The following is a 16,164-nucleotide window of genomic DNA, read 5'->3' on the forward strand; positions in this document are numbered from 1 at the left end:
TGATTAAACTTGTATGTCTTTAGATAATAGTATAATGTCAAATTATTATGTATATATTCCTGTGGGTTTAAACTACTTTTGTCTTCTGAAATAACAGTACTTTGCCTTTAGTTCATATATAATAATTTAAAAATCTAAAGACATTGAAAGAGTTGACATTTGTATTATATTATTTTATAGAATTTTTAGTCTCCAAAACGGATAGAAACTTTGTAGTGTCTGGTATCAGCTATGCATGAGTAAAGTACTTTCTGTCAATTTAGGTTTTAGGTCCATTTTCACTAGTGTTTGTAAATTCAGTGACTGTATGCAGTTATCACTAAGTTAGATTTTCTGCTGCACTCATTGGGTCAGTTAAATATACACTGTGTGCTGGAATTTAATCTTGTCACATCTTTACCTAGTTAATGATCAGACACTATAGGTAAAAAAATTAATAAGAAATTGTTCCTGATTTATAATCTATGTGCCAAAAAAGTACTTTTAAGTGTATTATAACTAAATATATAAAGACACTGCTTAAAACAAGGGAGCAATTAATTCTGGGGAAGCAAAGGAGGAAATGATGCCAGATAGAGTCATTTTGGGTGTAACCAAATTTTGCAGCTGCTACTCTCTAGACAACCTTAGGAGAGATACAGTAACTTGCTTCTTCCTCAGTTTCCTCAGTTTGTATAATAGGGCTAGTATTAGTTCCTACCTACTAAGGGTTGTGGTAGATTAAATATAGTAGATATAATACAGTTAACATGGTGCCTGACTGGCACATAGTAAGGACTAATAGATGTAGCAGGAGTAATCAGTGTAGAGGTATAGAAGAAACCACTAGTATTAATGCTGTGGAACTAGCAAGGCTGAGCTGTGCCTCAACAAATACAGACCCTGGGTCACCTGCTTCCAAATTACCCTGTAAAGGAGGAGGTGCTTTTTTTTAAAAAAAAATGTATTTCTAAGCTCACTGAAAAATTATATCTGTAGACTTCATTGAAGAAGAAATACTGGTGGTTAAGACTTGGAATTTTGGGTTTTAACAAGATTGTCCTGTGACTTTCATTCTTGCCTAAAAGTGAGAACCACTAACACAGTGTATTAAAAACACCAAATATAAAACTCCAGAGACTATCAACACTTAGAACTCAGGAAAAGGAAAAGCAGCCCAGCAAGCAGATGAGTTGCCACAGATGTAGATGGAGGAAGCAATCAATACAAGAGTGCAATCTTAACATTCAAGGGAGAAAGAGTTTTAAGAAAACTCACGGTTGCCTGTCTCTTATTCTTCAATTCTCTCTTTGAAAAACAAAGAGAAATATTTTAGGCATAGCCAAAAATAATATAAGTATTTTTATATACCTGCTACCAATCTAAAAACTAAAAATCACCAGAGTTAAGTCCTTTGTTATCTCCTCACAATTGCATCTTCTCCTCTTGACGCTCTTCTAATCCATGTGACCAGTATGTTAAACATAGCATTTACTATTTTCTGCATTTCTTTATACTTTAATACATATCTATGCATCCCTTATCAAAATGCATATTTTGAACTTAAATTTTATAATATGTCTGCTTTAAAATTAATTTTCGCTCAATATTTTGTGAAATCCATCCATGGTGATGTATTTTGGCTTAGGTTCATTTTTTATGCTATATTTTAAATTATATTTTATGAAGAGTATACAATTTGATAATTCTATCTCTTACTCATGTTTAGATCATTTTCTGTGTTTTCTATGCCATGAATATTCCTGTTTCCTGTGTACACGAGTTTATCTGTTCTCATCGTAATATTGTTTTTATTGCCAAGTGCTCTCTATACTTACACCAATTTACATACTCATAAAGACTATATTTTTAGAAGACAGTTTTCTGTAGGTCTCTTGCTTTTTTGCATAACATATGTGCAGAGGCACTGTCTTTTTTACTCCAGCCTATCTTTTCGAGGTTATTTGCATAGCAAACATCCTTAGAATATAGAGACCTCCCCCTGGAACAGAGGTAAAGCCCATTTAATATCTAGTATAATAAATATAATGTCTCCCTCTTGGGCAATGGTTAGACAGGCTTGGGTACTGTCAGTTATAAAACAGTAAGGTCTCTTAAGCTCAGGGTCCTACAGTTGTGATACAAACAGAAGGCATGTGCAAAATCCAATTGGACACTTCTGCATCACCCTGTGGGAATTGGGAGGCAAAGGGAACCAGTTTGAAAGTAAAGCTTGTACTGTCTGCTGTGTCTTGAATCCTTTTCTCTGACTCAGTAGTCTGGATTCTTCTGCTTGTGCCCATGATACTGTTGCAGGCTAACTTGTTAGCTTGTAAGTAGACTAAAATCTTACCCATCCACCCTCTGCTGCTCCAGGTTCTTGACAGGTATAAAGATTCTCATTGTTTTATATTTGCAACAAACCTTAATGTTGTTATCTTTATAAGCTTTTATCTGGGAAATAATATTGTGGCTTTAATTTTCACTTCCTTGATTCACCGTGAGGCTGAGACTTTTCTCTAATTAGTTTTTTGGGCTTGCTCATTTACAAAATACCTGTTCCTATTAGGCTCATTTTGCTATTGAATTCTTTTTCTTATTTAGTTATAGGAGTTTTTAATATATTCTGATTAACTGTATTTGTTCTAAATATCTTTTTTCAAGCCTCTGCCTTTATTTTACCTGTTTAATGAGGAGCACTGATGAGAAGAAATTTTTATGCTAAAATTTTAAATTTAATATTAATTTCAAATTTAAGATTGGCTAATTTATCAATCTTTTCCTTTACTAATTGTGCTTTTCTATCCTAAGAAAGTAACACCTTACCTGAGGTCATAACGACATTCTTCTGTGTTTTTTCTAAATGATTTAAATTTTGCCTTTTAAATTTAAGTATTTGATCCTCCTGAGACTGCCTTTTCTTTTTTTTTTTCTTTTTGTTATAAGATATGTGATAGGGATTACATTTATGTTTTTTTTAATATACATAACCAATTGAGTGGTTTATATTTTCATGTCTTCTATGTGAACAACCCCACAAATCTATATATGGGCTTTCTGTTCCATTTCATTATTTTATTTGTCATTTGTCTAATGCTGTGCTAATAGCACATACTTGAGATTTTCATTTCCAGAAATATAGCAGGCTAAGCTATATAATTAGGATTAACCCACCCTCAGAAAACAAGCAAATATATAAATATATGACTATGTGTATATATATATATACACATTAACATATATAGTGTGTGTATGTATGTATGTATATATATATATATATATAGTGCAGGCGCGCACACACTCACACACACACACACACACACACTTAGGTAAAAATCTAAGGGACAATGGAAAATCAAAGTAATAAATGGGATTTCCCACCCAAATTGCTTTTGTCCTCAGCTATTAACCAACCCAGACAAACTTGAACTTTCTTATAGTTTGGCAGTGGTGAGGCAGACAGGATTGAAAACCCAAGGCCTGCCCAAAGCAAGGGATCATCTCCACTTTAATCTGTGACACCAAAGGGCTTCATATTCAAAGTGAAAGTGAACCATACTATTGATGCCCCTAGGAGCATATCAGAAACAAAGGTACATCTCTAACGGAATATAACTTTGTCCTAGGCCCCAAAGAATCCCCAGCAGTAGTATTTTTAGCCACATGACCAGCACACAGTTAAAAATACCAGGAACGTTATTATATAATTCTTTTAATTTCAGGCTGGACAGCAGCGATGGTGGGAACAGGAGATTAAAATAAATGGGAATATTCAAAAGGGAGAATTAATTACATATAACTTGACTGAGCTAATTAAACCAGAGGCTTATGAAGTCCGACTGACTCCTCTCACCAAATTTGGAGAAGGAGATTCAACAATTCGTGTCATCAAATATAGTGGTAAGTAGCTTTTCATTTAAAAGTATTTATTTGCATACTAAACTCTCTAGAAGGTTGTAACTATCTACCAAATTTAGCCACAAAATAAAACTTAACATATTGACTTTCCGGGTCATTAGCCAAGTAAAAAAAAAAATCCCACAATACTTAATCATCATAAATTGTAATATTTGGTTATAAATAGAGATATAGAAAAATGTTTAATTAACATTGAACCTAGCTGATAATATCACAATGTCTTTTTATTTTCTATCGCATAGTTATGAAGCAGTATGTATACGTTTTTTTTCAAATTCTTGATGATTTTAAAATTAATATCATTAAGAAATTAGGAAATGTGATTGAATTTTAAGTTTTTTTCATTTTTTAGAGCAGTTTTAAGTTTACAGAAAATTGAGTAGGAAGTGCAGGGTGTTCCCATATATGCCTTATCCCCCGTCACAGTTTCCCGTATTATTAACATCCTACATTAATGTGGCACATTTCTTACAACTGATTAACAAATATTGATACATTATTAAAGTCAGTAGTTTACATTGGGGGGTCATTATTTGTGTTGTACATTTATATGAATTTTAACAACTGTGTAATGTTATTTATCCACCATTACAGTATCATACAGAATATTTTCACTGCTCTAAAATTCCTCTGTGCTCCACCTATTTATCCTTCCATCCCTCCTCCAACCCTGACAACCACAGATCTTATATCTATAGTTTTGCCTTTTCCAGAACGCTGGGTATTTGGAATCATACAACATATAATCTTTAGAAACTGGTTTATTGTACTTAGCAATACACATTTAAAGTTTTTCCGTATCTTTTTGTGGCTAGGTAGCTCATTTCTTTCTATTGTTGAATAATATCCCATTGTGTAGATGTACCACAGTTCGTTTATCCATTCACCTATTGAATGACATCTTAGTTGATTTTTTTTTGGTCATTTTTTTCTTTTAGATCACTAATGTTAATGTGTATATGTTAGTGATAGTTTGCATTTATAAACAATATGCATTTAATATTTCTTTACTATTTAAATGTCCTACTTAAAAGTAGAAAATAGTATAAACCTGTGAAACAAAGTTGGTCAGAAACTTTCTAATAGTTCAAATAGAAATCATGGTGATTAGATATGATATTTTTAACATATACCTGACAGATTAATATTTTATCAGTTGAAATTTATGTACATCTTTTCGGTTGAAATTTATAATATTCAAAGACTAGCTCTAAAATCATCAATGTATTTCTCAAGTTTGATTAAGTCACTGGCAAAATATTTCATATGTGTTTCATTACTTTAGTGTAATATTATTCTTTTTATTATTGATTGTTAAGGTTTTTTGCAGCTGAGGTTCTCCATTCTGTTTAGCATTAAGTATTTTTTCCTACTTAAGAGGGTAACAGTGAATACTGTCAGAAGTAAAAAAATAAAGTGAAATTATTAAAAACTCATTAGAGTTGTGAAGTCACTTTTCTTCACTCTCATCAGTCAGAGTACACATTGGGCATTATATATTCAATTTTCATTAAAAAGTTGAAATATATAATGTATAGTGGAATATTCATACAAGATCAAGGAATGTAAAAGCATTAGAATCACTGTGTATATTTTCTTGAATATGATTCTTTTAAAAATGTACATTTTCTTGTTAGTGATATAACTATTATTGCAGAAGAGCAATTGTTATTCTGTAATCACCTTCATGATTCCATCGAGCAGACAACTAGATAACATCCCAGTATATTTTTCTAAATTTTTAGTGTCATATGTTTTTATAAAATATGAATTATCTCCTCCTAACTAGTATTTATGCTCCCTGCCCCTAAGTTGTAAAACTGTAAACTATGTAATATGGAGGGGCATTGGAAACCATGCATTACTATCCATTCCTTTAAAAGATGAAGATATTAAGACCCAGAAAGTTCGTGTCCTGTAGAGTTAAACAACTATGAAATGACTAACTCTGACTAAAACTAGGGCTCACTCCTCCATGACAGAAATCTTTACTTATTTGCTAAGTTTAGAAATTATTAGAACTTGTCTTACAGAGATATAGAAAAAAATCTTCATAAACTCAGTAGTTCTTATTGAAAACTCTGAGGTAACAAATGAAATGAAAAATAAATCTGGAAAATAGATATTATGTTTAGTTCCAACTTTCTTTAATTATCTTTATATCTTAGGCATGCTTATTAAAATCTTAAACATTTTAATTAAAAATAACTTCTATATACTATGGACTTGGGTAAAGTATACTTTAGTGTATATAAGCATATAATATATATAGGCATCTATAAGAAATTTGACATGCTACTTTGAAAAAAGAAAAATAGACTCACTGCAATATTTCAAATTTAGAATGGCAAATTTTCACAAGGTTAATTGCGATATTTATAGTGAATTTGGTGACTAAAATATTGTAGGAGAAATCTCAAAATTCAGTCTGGTCACAGGTTACATGTAGCTGTGACATTTCTTAGAACTAAATTATAATTTAAAGATGCTTACTTCTTTCAAAGACAATATATAAAAATTGTTACTTCATATTATTCTAATTATGAAATAATTTTAATTTTTAACAATTAATTTTCAAATTAAAATATACCGATACTTTGCAAGAAAGGGAATTTTTTTTCTCCCCTTCAGTGAAACTAATAAATGTATAGTCCCTTCTCTGTGTTATTCATTTCATAATTTACAATGGGGAATGAACAATTAGAACAACTAAAATAATGGGAATAGTCTGTCTTCTCAATGTAGAAATAGTAAAAAGTAATTTATTGAGAAACTAATCACTTTGTTAAAATTGATCTCAGTGTACTAAATTTAGCAGTTATATATGAACTTATTTCATGCATGTGTGTGTATTTTTGACTATCATACTTTACTAGTATGTCCAAGTTTAACAAAAGTGGTTAATGGCAAATACTAGGAATTAACAACAAAGTAGACAACCTTCTGGAGGTTAGATTAACTGTCTATTGTAATCTTGGGAGACTGCAGTAATGCTTTCTTTTATCCAGAATGGAATTTTCTCTCAGAGTGATAAATGCCTAATCGATATATACAGCTACCATTTTGTCTCTTAGGTTAGACATATTTTTGTTGCTGTTTCAGTAATATTTAAAGTATTCATTCCTCTTCAGGTAGAAGTCAATTGGCACTTATATTGCAAACACAATTAGTTTTTTGAGATAAGTATTTATTCTGGTACACAAAAATACAAATGCATTGCTTAGCATTTGAAGACTGTGTGTGTTGTGTGCGTGTGTGTGTGTGTGTGTGTGTGTGTGTGTGTGTAAATGTAATTAAAGCAGCATCATAGCAGCTATTTGTTTTGGGACACACATAATGACATGGTATGAGGATTGCTTTAGTTTCACCAGAAGTAGATAACAGCAAGAAAAAACTAAAGTGTAATCTCTGTTGGATAATTGCATTCATTGTTAAACATCTAGATTATAGGTTGTCAGCCTCAGTTTTGATTTCTCGGTTTTGTTTAGCACTGGTTAAGATGTAAAAGATCAGCAACTCCATTCCTTGGAAAATGAACAAATCCCACAGCTATTTAGCATTGATCTTTTGGGTACTTTGAGGCTGTTACTGCTGAGCTACAAAGTAGATTCTATTCAATCCTCTAGAACAAAATAGATTGCAGATATAATTCTCCATGGCCACAGTGGGCAAGATCATTAAGTTTTGGTTAGGCACTATGAGACACTGATTAGACTTTGATTTATAAAAGACATTCAAGCCACGCTAACATTATTTTTTGCTTTTCTTGTAGCTCCTGTTAATCCTCATTTGAGTAAGTATATTTTCACTTTAAAAATGGCACTGTATTTGACAATTAAGAAAAATAGAAAATGCATAAACATACAAAGTTTATTTAGCAACTGTTCATATTTGGTTTAAAATAGAATGGCTTGGAAACAGTAAAACTGACATAATTGTAAATTTTAAATTTCAAAAGATATGGGTGTAAAGACAAATAATTTAATGTTGATAATTGACTTTTCCTAAATATGGAGCCATTTCCCCAACATGCTTAACATTTGTTATTTGTGTAACTGTAGTTTACACAGTTAACAAATGTTATTTGTGTAAACTACAAATAATAAACTGTTGTTTCTTTTGTGGCATTGCGTATTATTTGTATTGCTATTATTTGTTTCTTTAATTTTCATTCTTTGATTTCTACATTCCACTCATGAAATATTATATTTACTTAGAAAGTTAGTATTTGAATGGTTTAAGCAAGAATTTTCATGGATCATTATTGTATATCCCAATCTTCTATGAAGAAGAAGATAATCTGAGCACCATCCTCTTGATAATATTTCATTTTAAAATTAAGAATTGATTTTTTGTCTTCTATTTTGTGTCTAGCAATATATTGTTCTTGTCTAACAAAAGAGAATAGCCACCTTTATACTCTTACACATATCCATTCAACATTCTCAATTTCCTATACTTAGTGAAGAAAATGTCCAAATCTTTTTTCTCATTTTACTGTATTCTCTTTTCTGCAATGGCCTTTAACTGATTATATAACAAAGACCAAATTCTGTAACCCCTGTTCTTGCTGTATTTCTTACCAAAGATCCTCTTTTACTCCACTTTTGCATGTCCAAATACTAATACTGAATATTTTTATAGATCTTTATTGTTCACATCTTGTTTCAGTGCATAAAAGTTCATTTAGTCATCACAATGACCCTTTAATGTGGATATTATTACCAACTCTTTGAGGTTCATTTTTCTTATAATGTTTAGCACAAATACTTCTTCCTCCATTAATTATTCCCTCATTTTGATTTTCCATAACAATTTATCTTCATCTATGTGGAAGCTATTTTTGATTTTCTCATATCCTCCAGTAGACTGTAAGATACTTAAGAACTAAATCTGTTTCTAATTTCTCTCTACATCTCACTATCTTTGTGTCTATCACAGCATCTCATATTTAGCAGGTCTTCAATGATCATTTGCTAAAAGAACAAATACATGACAGTTTCAAGATGAATTAATGGCATAAATCAGGTTCTCCCTGGCTTCTACCCAGGGTACTATTGCTAATTAGTTACTATATTGATTATAATTCTTTTGAAGGTAAGTACTCTGACTGCACTTCCAGTAGAAATGTTTAAAAACAGTGGTCATGAGAAGATTAAAAGTAAATACAGTCCATTAATGGACACTTAGGTTGTTTCTATTTCTCATATATTGCAAATAATACTGCAGTGAACATGTGAATGTACATATCTCTTTGAGGTACTCATTTCATTTCCTTTGGTTATATATTCTTAAGAGGTATTGCTGGATAATATGGTAGTTCTGTATTTAGGTTTTTTTAGGAACCTTCATACTGTTTTCCATAATAGCTGTACCAATTTACATTGCCACCAATAGTATAAAACTACTATACTCTTTTGATTACTGTAGCTTTACAATATATTTTAAAATCAGTAAGTGTGATGTTTCCAGCATTGTTCTTCCTCCTCCTAATTGTGTTGGCAATTTGGGATCTTTTGTGGTTCAATAAGAATTTTAGGAATATTTTCTATTTCTATTAAAAAAAAAAACACGCTACTGGCATTGTCATAGGGATTGCATTGAATATATAGATCACTTTGGGTAGTATAGAAATTTTAACAATATTAATTCTTCCAATCCAAGAACATGAGACATCTTTCCATTTATTTTTGTCTTCTTTAATTTCTTTCATCAATGTTTCATAGTTTTCAATGTACAAGTCTTTCATCTCTTTAGCTAAGTTTATTCCTAAGTATTTCATTCTTTTTGATGCTACTGAAAATGAGATCATTTTCTTAATTCCCCTTTCTGATAGTTCATTGTTAGTGTATAGAAACACACAGATTAATTCAAAGGCATGATCCCAACTTCAAGGGCTCCACTCCCAGGAATATCTGATAAATGTAACCCATTGCAGGGGGAAAAAAATGGGAGTTTTTATTATTTAGATGTTTATATTTTTATGAATTGCAGGGAATCTGTATTCAGTTTTGACTTCATTATTTACTAGCTGGAAATAGCCAAAGCTTTCTCCTACATGAGCCTCATGAGTTAGCATTTCTGTATTTTCATAGAGTTCTTATAAGTTTAAATGAAATAATATAAACTACGTGGGGTTTTTTTTTCAGTTAAGGATAATTTTAATTTTGTATCTGGTGGAGATTATAAACTCCATTATTTACCCCCCTGTTTCAAGCAGGGTCCATCCCAGTAAGAAAACCTTTTGATACCTAGAAATATTACTACCACCCTCATTTCAGGGACACTTAAGGAAAGCTCTCAGTGAACTTGTTGTTGGGCCTTAACTCAGCATGTGGCTGGCATCCAAGAAATCCCAGTCCTTCCACAGGGTCTTCATAAAGTTCTCTTCATTACTTTATTTCTAGTGAATTTCAAGCACCTGGCAAATCTATACTCAAATAAAACATGAAAGATAACTACTTTTAAAAATAATTTGCCATTATCTTCCCCTAAGTAAACTTCCATTTGTGCAAATGGGTATACGTGAAAGCATCTCGAGACATGGAGTGAAAAATTGTAACCTCAAGGTATACAGCTTTAAAGTGCTGTTGGGTAAATTAATAAAGATCTTTTTCTAATTGACAGTTTTGTTTGGATTGTACCTATACTTGAACAATGAAAGTTGGGGAAATTCTTCAGCCATAATACAAGCATGGATTGTATTCTTTAATTTCAGTTATCTGGATATTTCAGAGGAAAATGGTTTGGGTTCAAATTATTAAATAAGAGACTGCTTTACATATCAAGATTATTTTTCATTTTCATTAAAATTGAAATAGTTTTAAGTTTAGTCATCATCTTGTGCATTATTTTGGCTATGGTGCCATTATTGCAATCTTGCATTATTATTGCTGTATAATGTTTTAATTTTTTCTTATAAGAATATTGCAATATTTGTATTCATTTAATTTATCTTAATTATTTTAATTAAAATTTGTCAACAGGAGAATTTCACTGTGGATTTGAAGATGGTAACATTTGTTTGTTTACCCAAGATGATACAGACAATTTTGACTGGACAAAGCAAAGTACTGCAACAAGAAATACAAAATATACTCCAAACACTGGACCTAACGCTGATCGTAGTGGCTCCAAAGAAGGTATGAGGGTATGAAATGTTGTGTTCATAACAATCATACTCCAGCCTTGGACTTTTTAGAAATGCTGTTAATATGAAATGCAAGATAATGTTTAGCAATAGATTTGAAGATTTTGGAATAAAACATGAAATTTTTATGTACCATACAAATAATTCAGATACTTCCAAAGTCTGTAATCATTAATTTTCACTCAGAACTCACTGACATATATAGAGTTTAGGAATTTTTTTTTTGATAATTCAAGTCTAAAATTCCAATTTTGTCTCAAGTTTTTATACATTTTAAACAATTTTATCTTTATATAGATTATTCTTTATATTATGTTTGTATATATACATTTTATAAATGAGATGCAGACTCTCCTATCAATCTTTACTTTGTATGAAAACTCTAAAACTTCTCAGTGATTTAAAATTTCATGTTGCCTAATAATAATTTGCTTAAACATTTTATTTTGTCTTTTTTAAGGTTTTTATATGTACATTGAGACATCTAGACCCAGATTGGAAGGAGAAAAGGCTCGACTTCTCAGCCCTGTTTTCAGCATAGCTCCCAAAAACCCTTATGGACCCACGAACACTGCATATTGTCTCAGCTTCTTTTATCACATGTATGGACAACATATAGGTGAGATGGAAAGAATTACTATGTTTATTCAAAAGTAAATCGTAACTCAGAAGAAAAAGGTTCACAAACACATAGCATGAAATCAATTTTAGTCAAAGAGTATCATCATTGACTTTTAAACGGCTTACCAGCAAATTGCAAAATAAGATGCTAAGAATGTTCCCCCATCATGTCCTAATTTCCCAAATTTATATTAAAATTTGAAATTTGGGTGCATTACCTACCTCCTCTAGAATCTTAATTCAGGAAGACCATCAATAGGTTAAGTTCTTTATGAGATCTTCTTGGAAATTAATACCAGTATAATTTACTCTGTTTCTTTCCAAAGAAATTTGCTTGAATAATGCCTCAGTGTATATTAATGACAGTGAAAAGAAGCATTGCCATACTCGGAAGACAAGTGCTTTTAGCACTATCTACACTTTTGGAATATTGGTGATAGTTTCTTGTTTATAAAGTATGCCTAACACACCTAGTAGGATTTAAGAACATCCTTGATCCTGAAAAACATACAAATATGAAGACACACTTCCTGCCCTTAGAGACCTTAAGAATAACAAAGGCTAAGATGAGTAAATACGCAATCATACTAGACAGAATACCACATAACCTCGAGAAGGAACCTAACAAACCTGGTAAGGGCAGTGGGTGGAAGGAATTCATGCAGATCTACAATTTTTTATGTGCAATTCTAAAATCGAAACAACTGAACACAAAATTGTTTTAAACGTGATTATCTGCCAACACATGCTAACCTGATCTACATGTGTTAGAATATCTGGCCTGAACTGATATGAACATATGTATAGTCTTTATTTATCCAAATGAGTGTGAACATATGTACTATTTACAGCAAAAATATTACTATGTTTAATTATGGGATTCTGTTTCAGTTCTTTCCTGGGGATGTTACATAATATACAAGACATACCCTCTTTTAACTTTCTAAAGTAAGACAAAATTCTGAATGGTGAAGCATATCTAGCTCCACAGAGATTGGCAAGGGATTGTGGATCTCTGTCTATTTGGAGGATAAGGCAATGCTTTGGGACAAAGGGAAATGTTTCTCTATGAAAGAAGTGTACATTTTCAATAGACAGAGATAAGCATAGGGAAGATTAAAGCACTGGTAATGAGGAAGTAAAATGCAAGATATGAGGATAATATGGTCTTAAGATAAATTTAACAAAATAAAAGTGTAAATATTTTCATATAAAGTAACAAAATTGTGCACATGATATATACCAGCTACTATACTTATTTAAGTGAAGTAATCCTTTTAATAAATTTATAAAAATGAGCATCATTATCCATCTTTCACAGTCGAGAAAACTGAACCTCAGTGAGTTTGTATGAATTACAAGTAACTGGTTATGCTGGTGTTCAAATTCATAGGCAACATTATTACTCAATATTCTTCACAGTGGAGCAGTAGGTGACAAGCCCAGAAAGGAAAACTCTTATGCAGCAAAAAATGCCCTCAACATGAAGTTAGGAAACCTGGGTGGGAATTAGGTTGTAGCAGTCAGTCACTGTAAGAATTTACAGAAGTCACTTAAAATGTCTAGATCTTGCTCTCCTCATCTGTAAAATAGGAATAATAATTTCTAATTCAGAAATATGTAGTTCAAGTTAAATGAGATAACATATATAAAATCTTCTATCAGATGGTAGACACACATAATCTTAGGTTACTTTGAATTTCAAAGAGCAGCAATATTATCAATAATAAAGTAATAGCTAATATTTATGAAGTAATCATAATGGACCAGGCCACTATTCCTAACACGTGATGGATTATTTCTCTTAATGTTCACAATAAATATTTGCACTCATTAAAATTGTTATCCTGTTTTTTATAGATAAGGAAACTAAAATATAGAGAATTTTAATTACCATGCCCATCATATCATAACTGATAAGTAGTGAAGCCAAAATACTAACCTGGGAAGCTGGACACGTAGGTTGCCTGCTTCGCCACTCTGCAGGGAGACCTTTGCAATGTTGTGAAAGCTTAGCTATTTAGTAGTCAGGGCGGAATTATTACGGATTTTGTGCAGACAGCAAGCATAGTGCGATATATGATTTGGAAAAATAAATCTTATAAGTATGGGTAAAATTATTGAGAAACAGAATATGGACTGGAAAAGCAATTAGAAAGCTGTGAGAATAGTCATGGGTTCACTACGGCCTAAACTATGAAGGAAATAAATCTCCACACAATTGCCAAACCATCTTACTTATTATGAGATTACTCTCATTACAAAGAGAATTAGCTCAACTCTAATTCTTCCCTTTAGTTGATGAGGTATGATTTTACTTACTCTCTATTTCGAATATATTTCATGGACTTTTTTTTCTCCTGATTTACCTTGGAACAGGCATATTTAAAATGGTTTTTAAATAAATAATTCCAAGATCAATATATTGAATTACTTTAATGAGTAAACTATGTATTTACCTTATTTTTGAGGCTGGCTACCTTAGAGCTCCCTCTCAAACTTTCTGCATATTTATGCTGAATCCCAAGATAATTTCAATATACTTTTAACTTCACAGTTGTTATTCTTATGCTCTTTATTGTCAGTGAATGCCTACTTGTTCTGCTAGTTTTGTTCTGCTTATTTCAAAGAGAAGGCAGTTCTCCATTTCTTCCATGTTCTCAAATATTTACCACTTTGATACCTGTGCCATTTCTCTGCTTCCTCAGATGGTTGAAGGTTGCAGGTATTAGGTCTGTCACTTGGGTCCCCTCTCAGCAGGACACAATCATGCTGCTTACTAAAATCTAGGCAAAAATATCTGTTCCAGACATGACTAATTAGTGATGGCCAGGTGAACTACCTCATTAGAGAGTTGCTGCCTGTATCTAAAACCCCTCCTCTTTGCAAATATTATTCTAAGACACTCATTCATCTGTTAAACTGGGGTGCATTTATAGTCACTGGTTTTTACAAATTACAGTCTTAGTTTTATTCCTTCTTTTGGAAATCCAGATTCAAAAATGATTTGTCCTGGATTTCTAATAGCCTACTTACAGTTATTACTTCCTGGTCAACCATAAATAATCATTGCTCTTTTAACTGGGACTAACGGACAATATATCACTGAGAAGAGTCACAATTTTTTTAATAATACAAAAAAGGGTGATCAGTTATTCATTATTTAGAAAAGAGGTTCCTCTTTGAAATAAAGTCAGATATGTTATATTACTTATCTATTGCTGCATGATAAATTTCTCCCACATTTTGTACTTTAAAACTAAAAACATTTTGTACTTTAAATCATTTATGATCTCATATTTTCTGTGGGTCACGAGTATGGGTATGGCTTATCTGAGTGTCTGTAGTTCTAGGTCTCTCATGAGGTTGCAGAAAAGCTATCAGGTAGGACTGCTGTCTAATTTGAAGACCTCATTTGGGGACAATACCCTTCTAAGCCCACTCACTAGGTTTTTGGCAGGTCTCACTCCCTCACAGGTGTTGGACTAAGGATTCTGATTTCTTGCTGGCTGTTGGCCAGAGACTTTTCTCAGTTTTTTGCCATGTGATGTCTCTATAGGACTGTCTCATGGCAGCAGGCCTCCTCCAGAGCAAGCGATCTATGAAGAGAGAGCAAATACATGCCCAATAATTTTTAATAACTTGATGACTGGAGTGATATCCCATAACTTATTCTATTTATTATAACTGATTGATCATTCCAACTCACATTCAGGGGGAGGAAATGACACAAGAATGTTAATCCGAGGAGGTTGAAATCATTGGGTAGCATCTTAGAGGTTATCTGCCACAGTGGTACAATTTCTTGTTAAGTTTCCATCAAAATTGACTTAATAAAAAATAAATGAAAGCTCTAATGTGTCACCCTTTAACTGTTGATTTATATGTACATGATATAATACAATGTATGTGATCTGGCTATTGACAATAATATAAGACTATTTCAGCAATCCTATGACCATTAGGAGGCATTTTGATTGATTAATCAGCTAAATTTCTAATTTTCTTACAAAGAAATTGAACCTCATATGAGGTCACTGGATATGACAAGAGCTTATTAAAAATCAGTAAAATAGGTACTTCATTTATTTCTAGAAATAAGAATTTGAAATATAAGCATCATAACATACCAGGAAATTAAATATAAAAATACAAAAGACACTTATGAATACATTCATTGAACTTGATAACAATGGTTCAAATACAGTTGTGCCTCTAGAAAGCTAATTTCACTGTGGAACAAATGGGAAGCAAGGAAAAGGAGTTCATTAATGACATCTATTGTCATAAATCTTGAGGGTAAGGAAGAAGTGATGAAGTAGAGAGACGTGGGATTGTAAAAGGACTTAAATAAGAGAAAAAAGAGTTAAAAGAAAGGGTAAGTTTAGAGATACACAAATCAGAGGGAAGCAAGTTTCTTGAAGAGATGAGAATTTAGAGGTCTGGTGGGGGATTAGCCTTGAAGAGGATACTAATGTCTCTTCTACTGAGATGGG

General features: G+C 31.9%; 1 protein-coding gene across 2 annotated transcripts in view; it reads left to right on the forward strand.

Annotated features, from left to right (window-relative positions):
• MDGA2 (MAM domain containing glycosylphosphatidylinositol anchor 2) overlaps positions 1-16,164 on the forward strand; it is a gene marked incomplete at both ends in the record, with an annotated part of 831,925 nt that overhangs the window by 786,444 nt on the left and 29,317 nt on the right. Inside the window, 4 exons of one of the 2 annotated variants that reach the window (XM_082842707.1) lie at positions 3,702-3,879; positions 7,670-7,690; positions 10,884-11,039; positions 11,508-11,666. In XM_082842707.1, coding sequence (XP_082698833.1) covers positions 3,702-3,879; positions 7,670-7,690; positions 10,884-11,039; positions 11,508-11,666 — 514 coding nt within the window. The remainder of the gene's footprint in view (positions 1-3,701; positions 3,880-7,669; positions 7,691-10,883; positions 11,040-11,507; positions 11,667-16,164) is intronic. The other variant, XM_082842708.1, reaches the window with a different exon arrangement.

This window comes from Leucopleurus acutus (assembly GCF_964270905.1).
Source record: "Leucopleurus acutus genome assembly, chromosome: 1".
Lineage (NCBI taxonomy): Eukaryota > Metazoa > Chordata > Mammalia > Artiodactyla > Delphinidae > Leucopleurus > Leucopleurus acutus.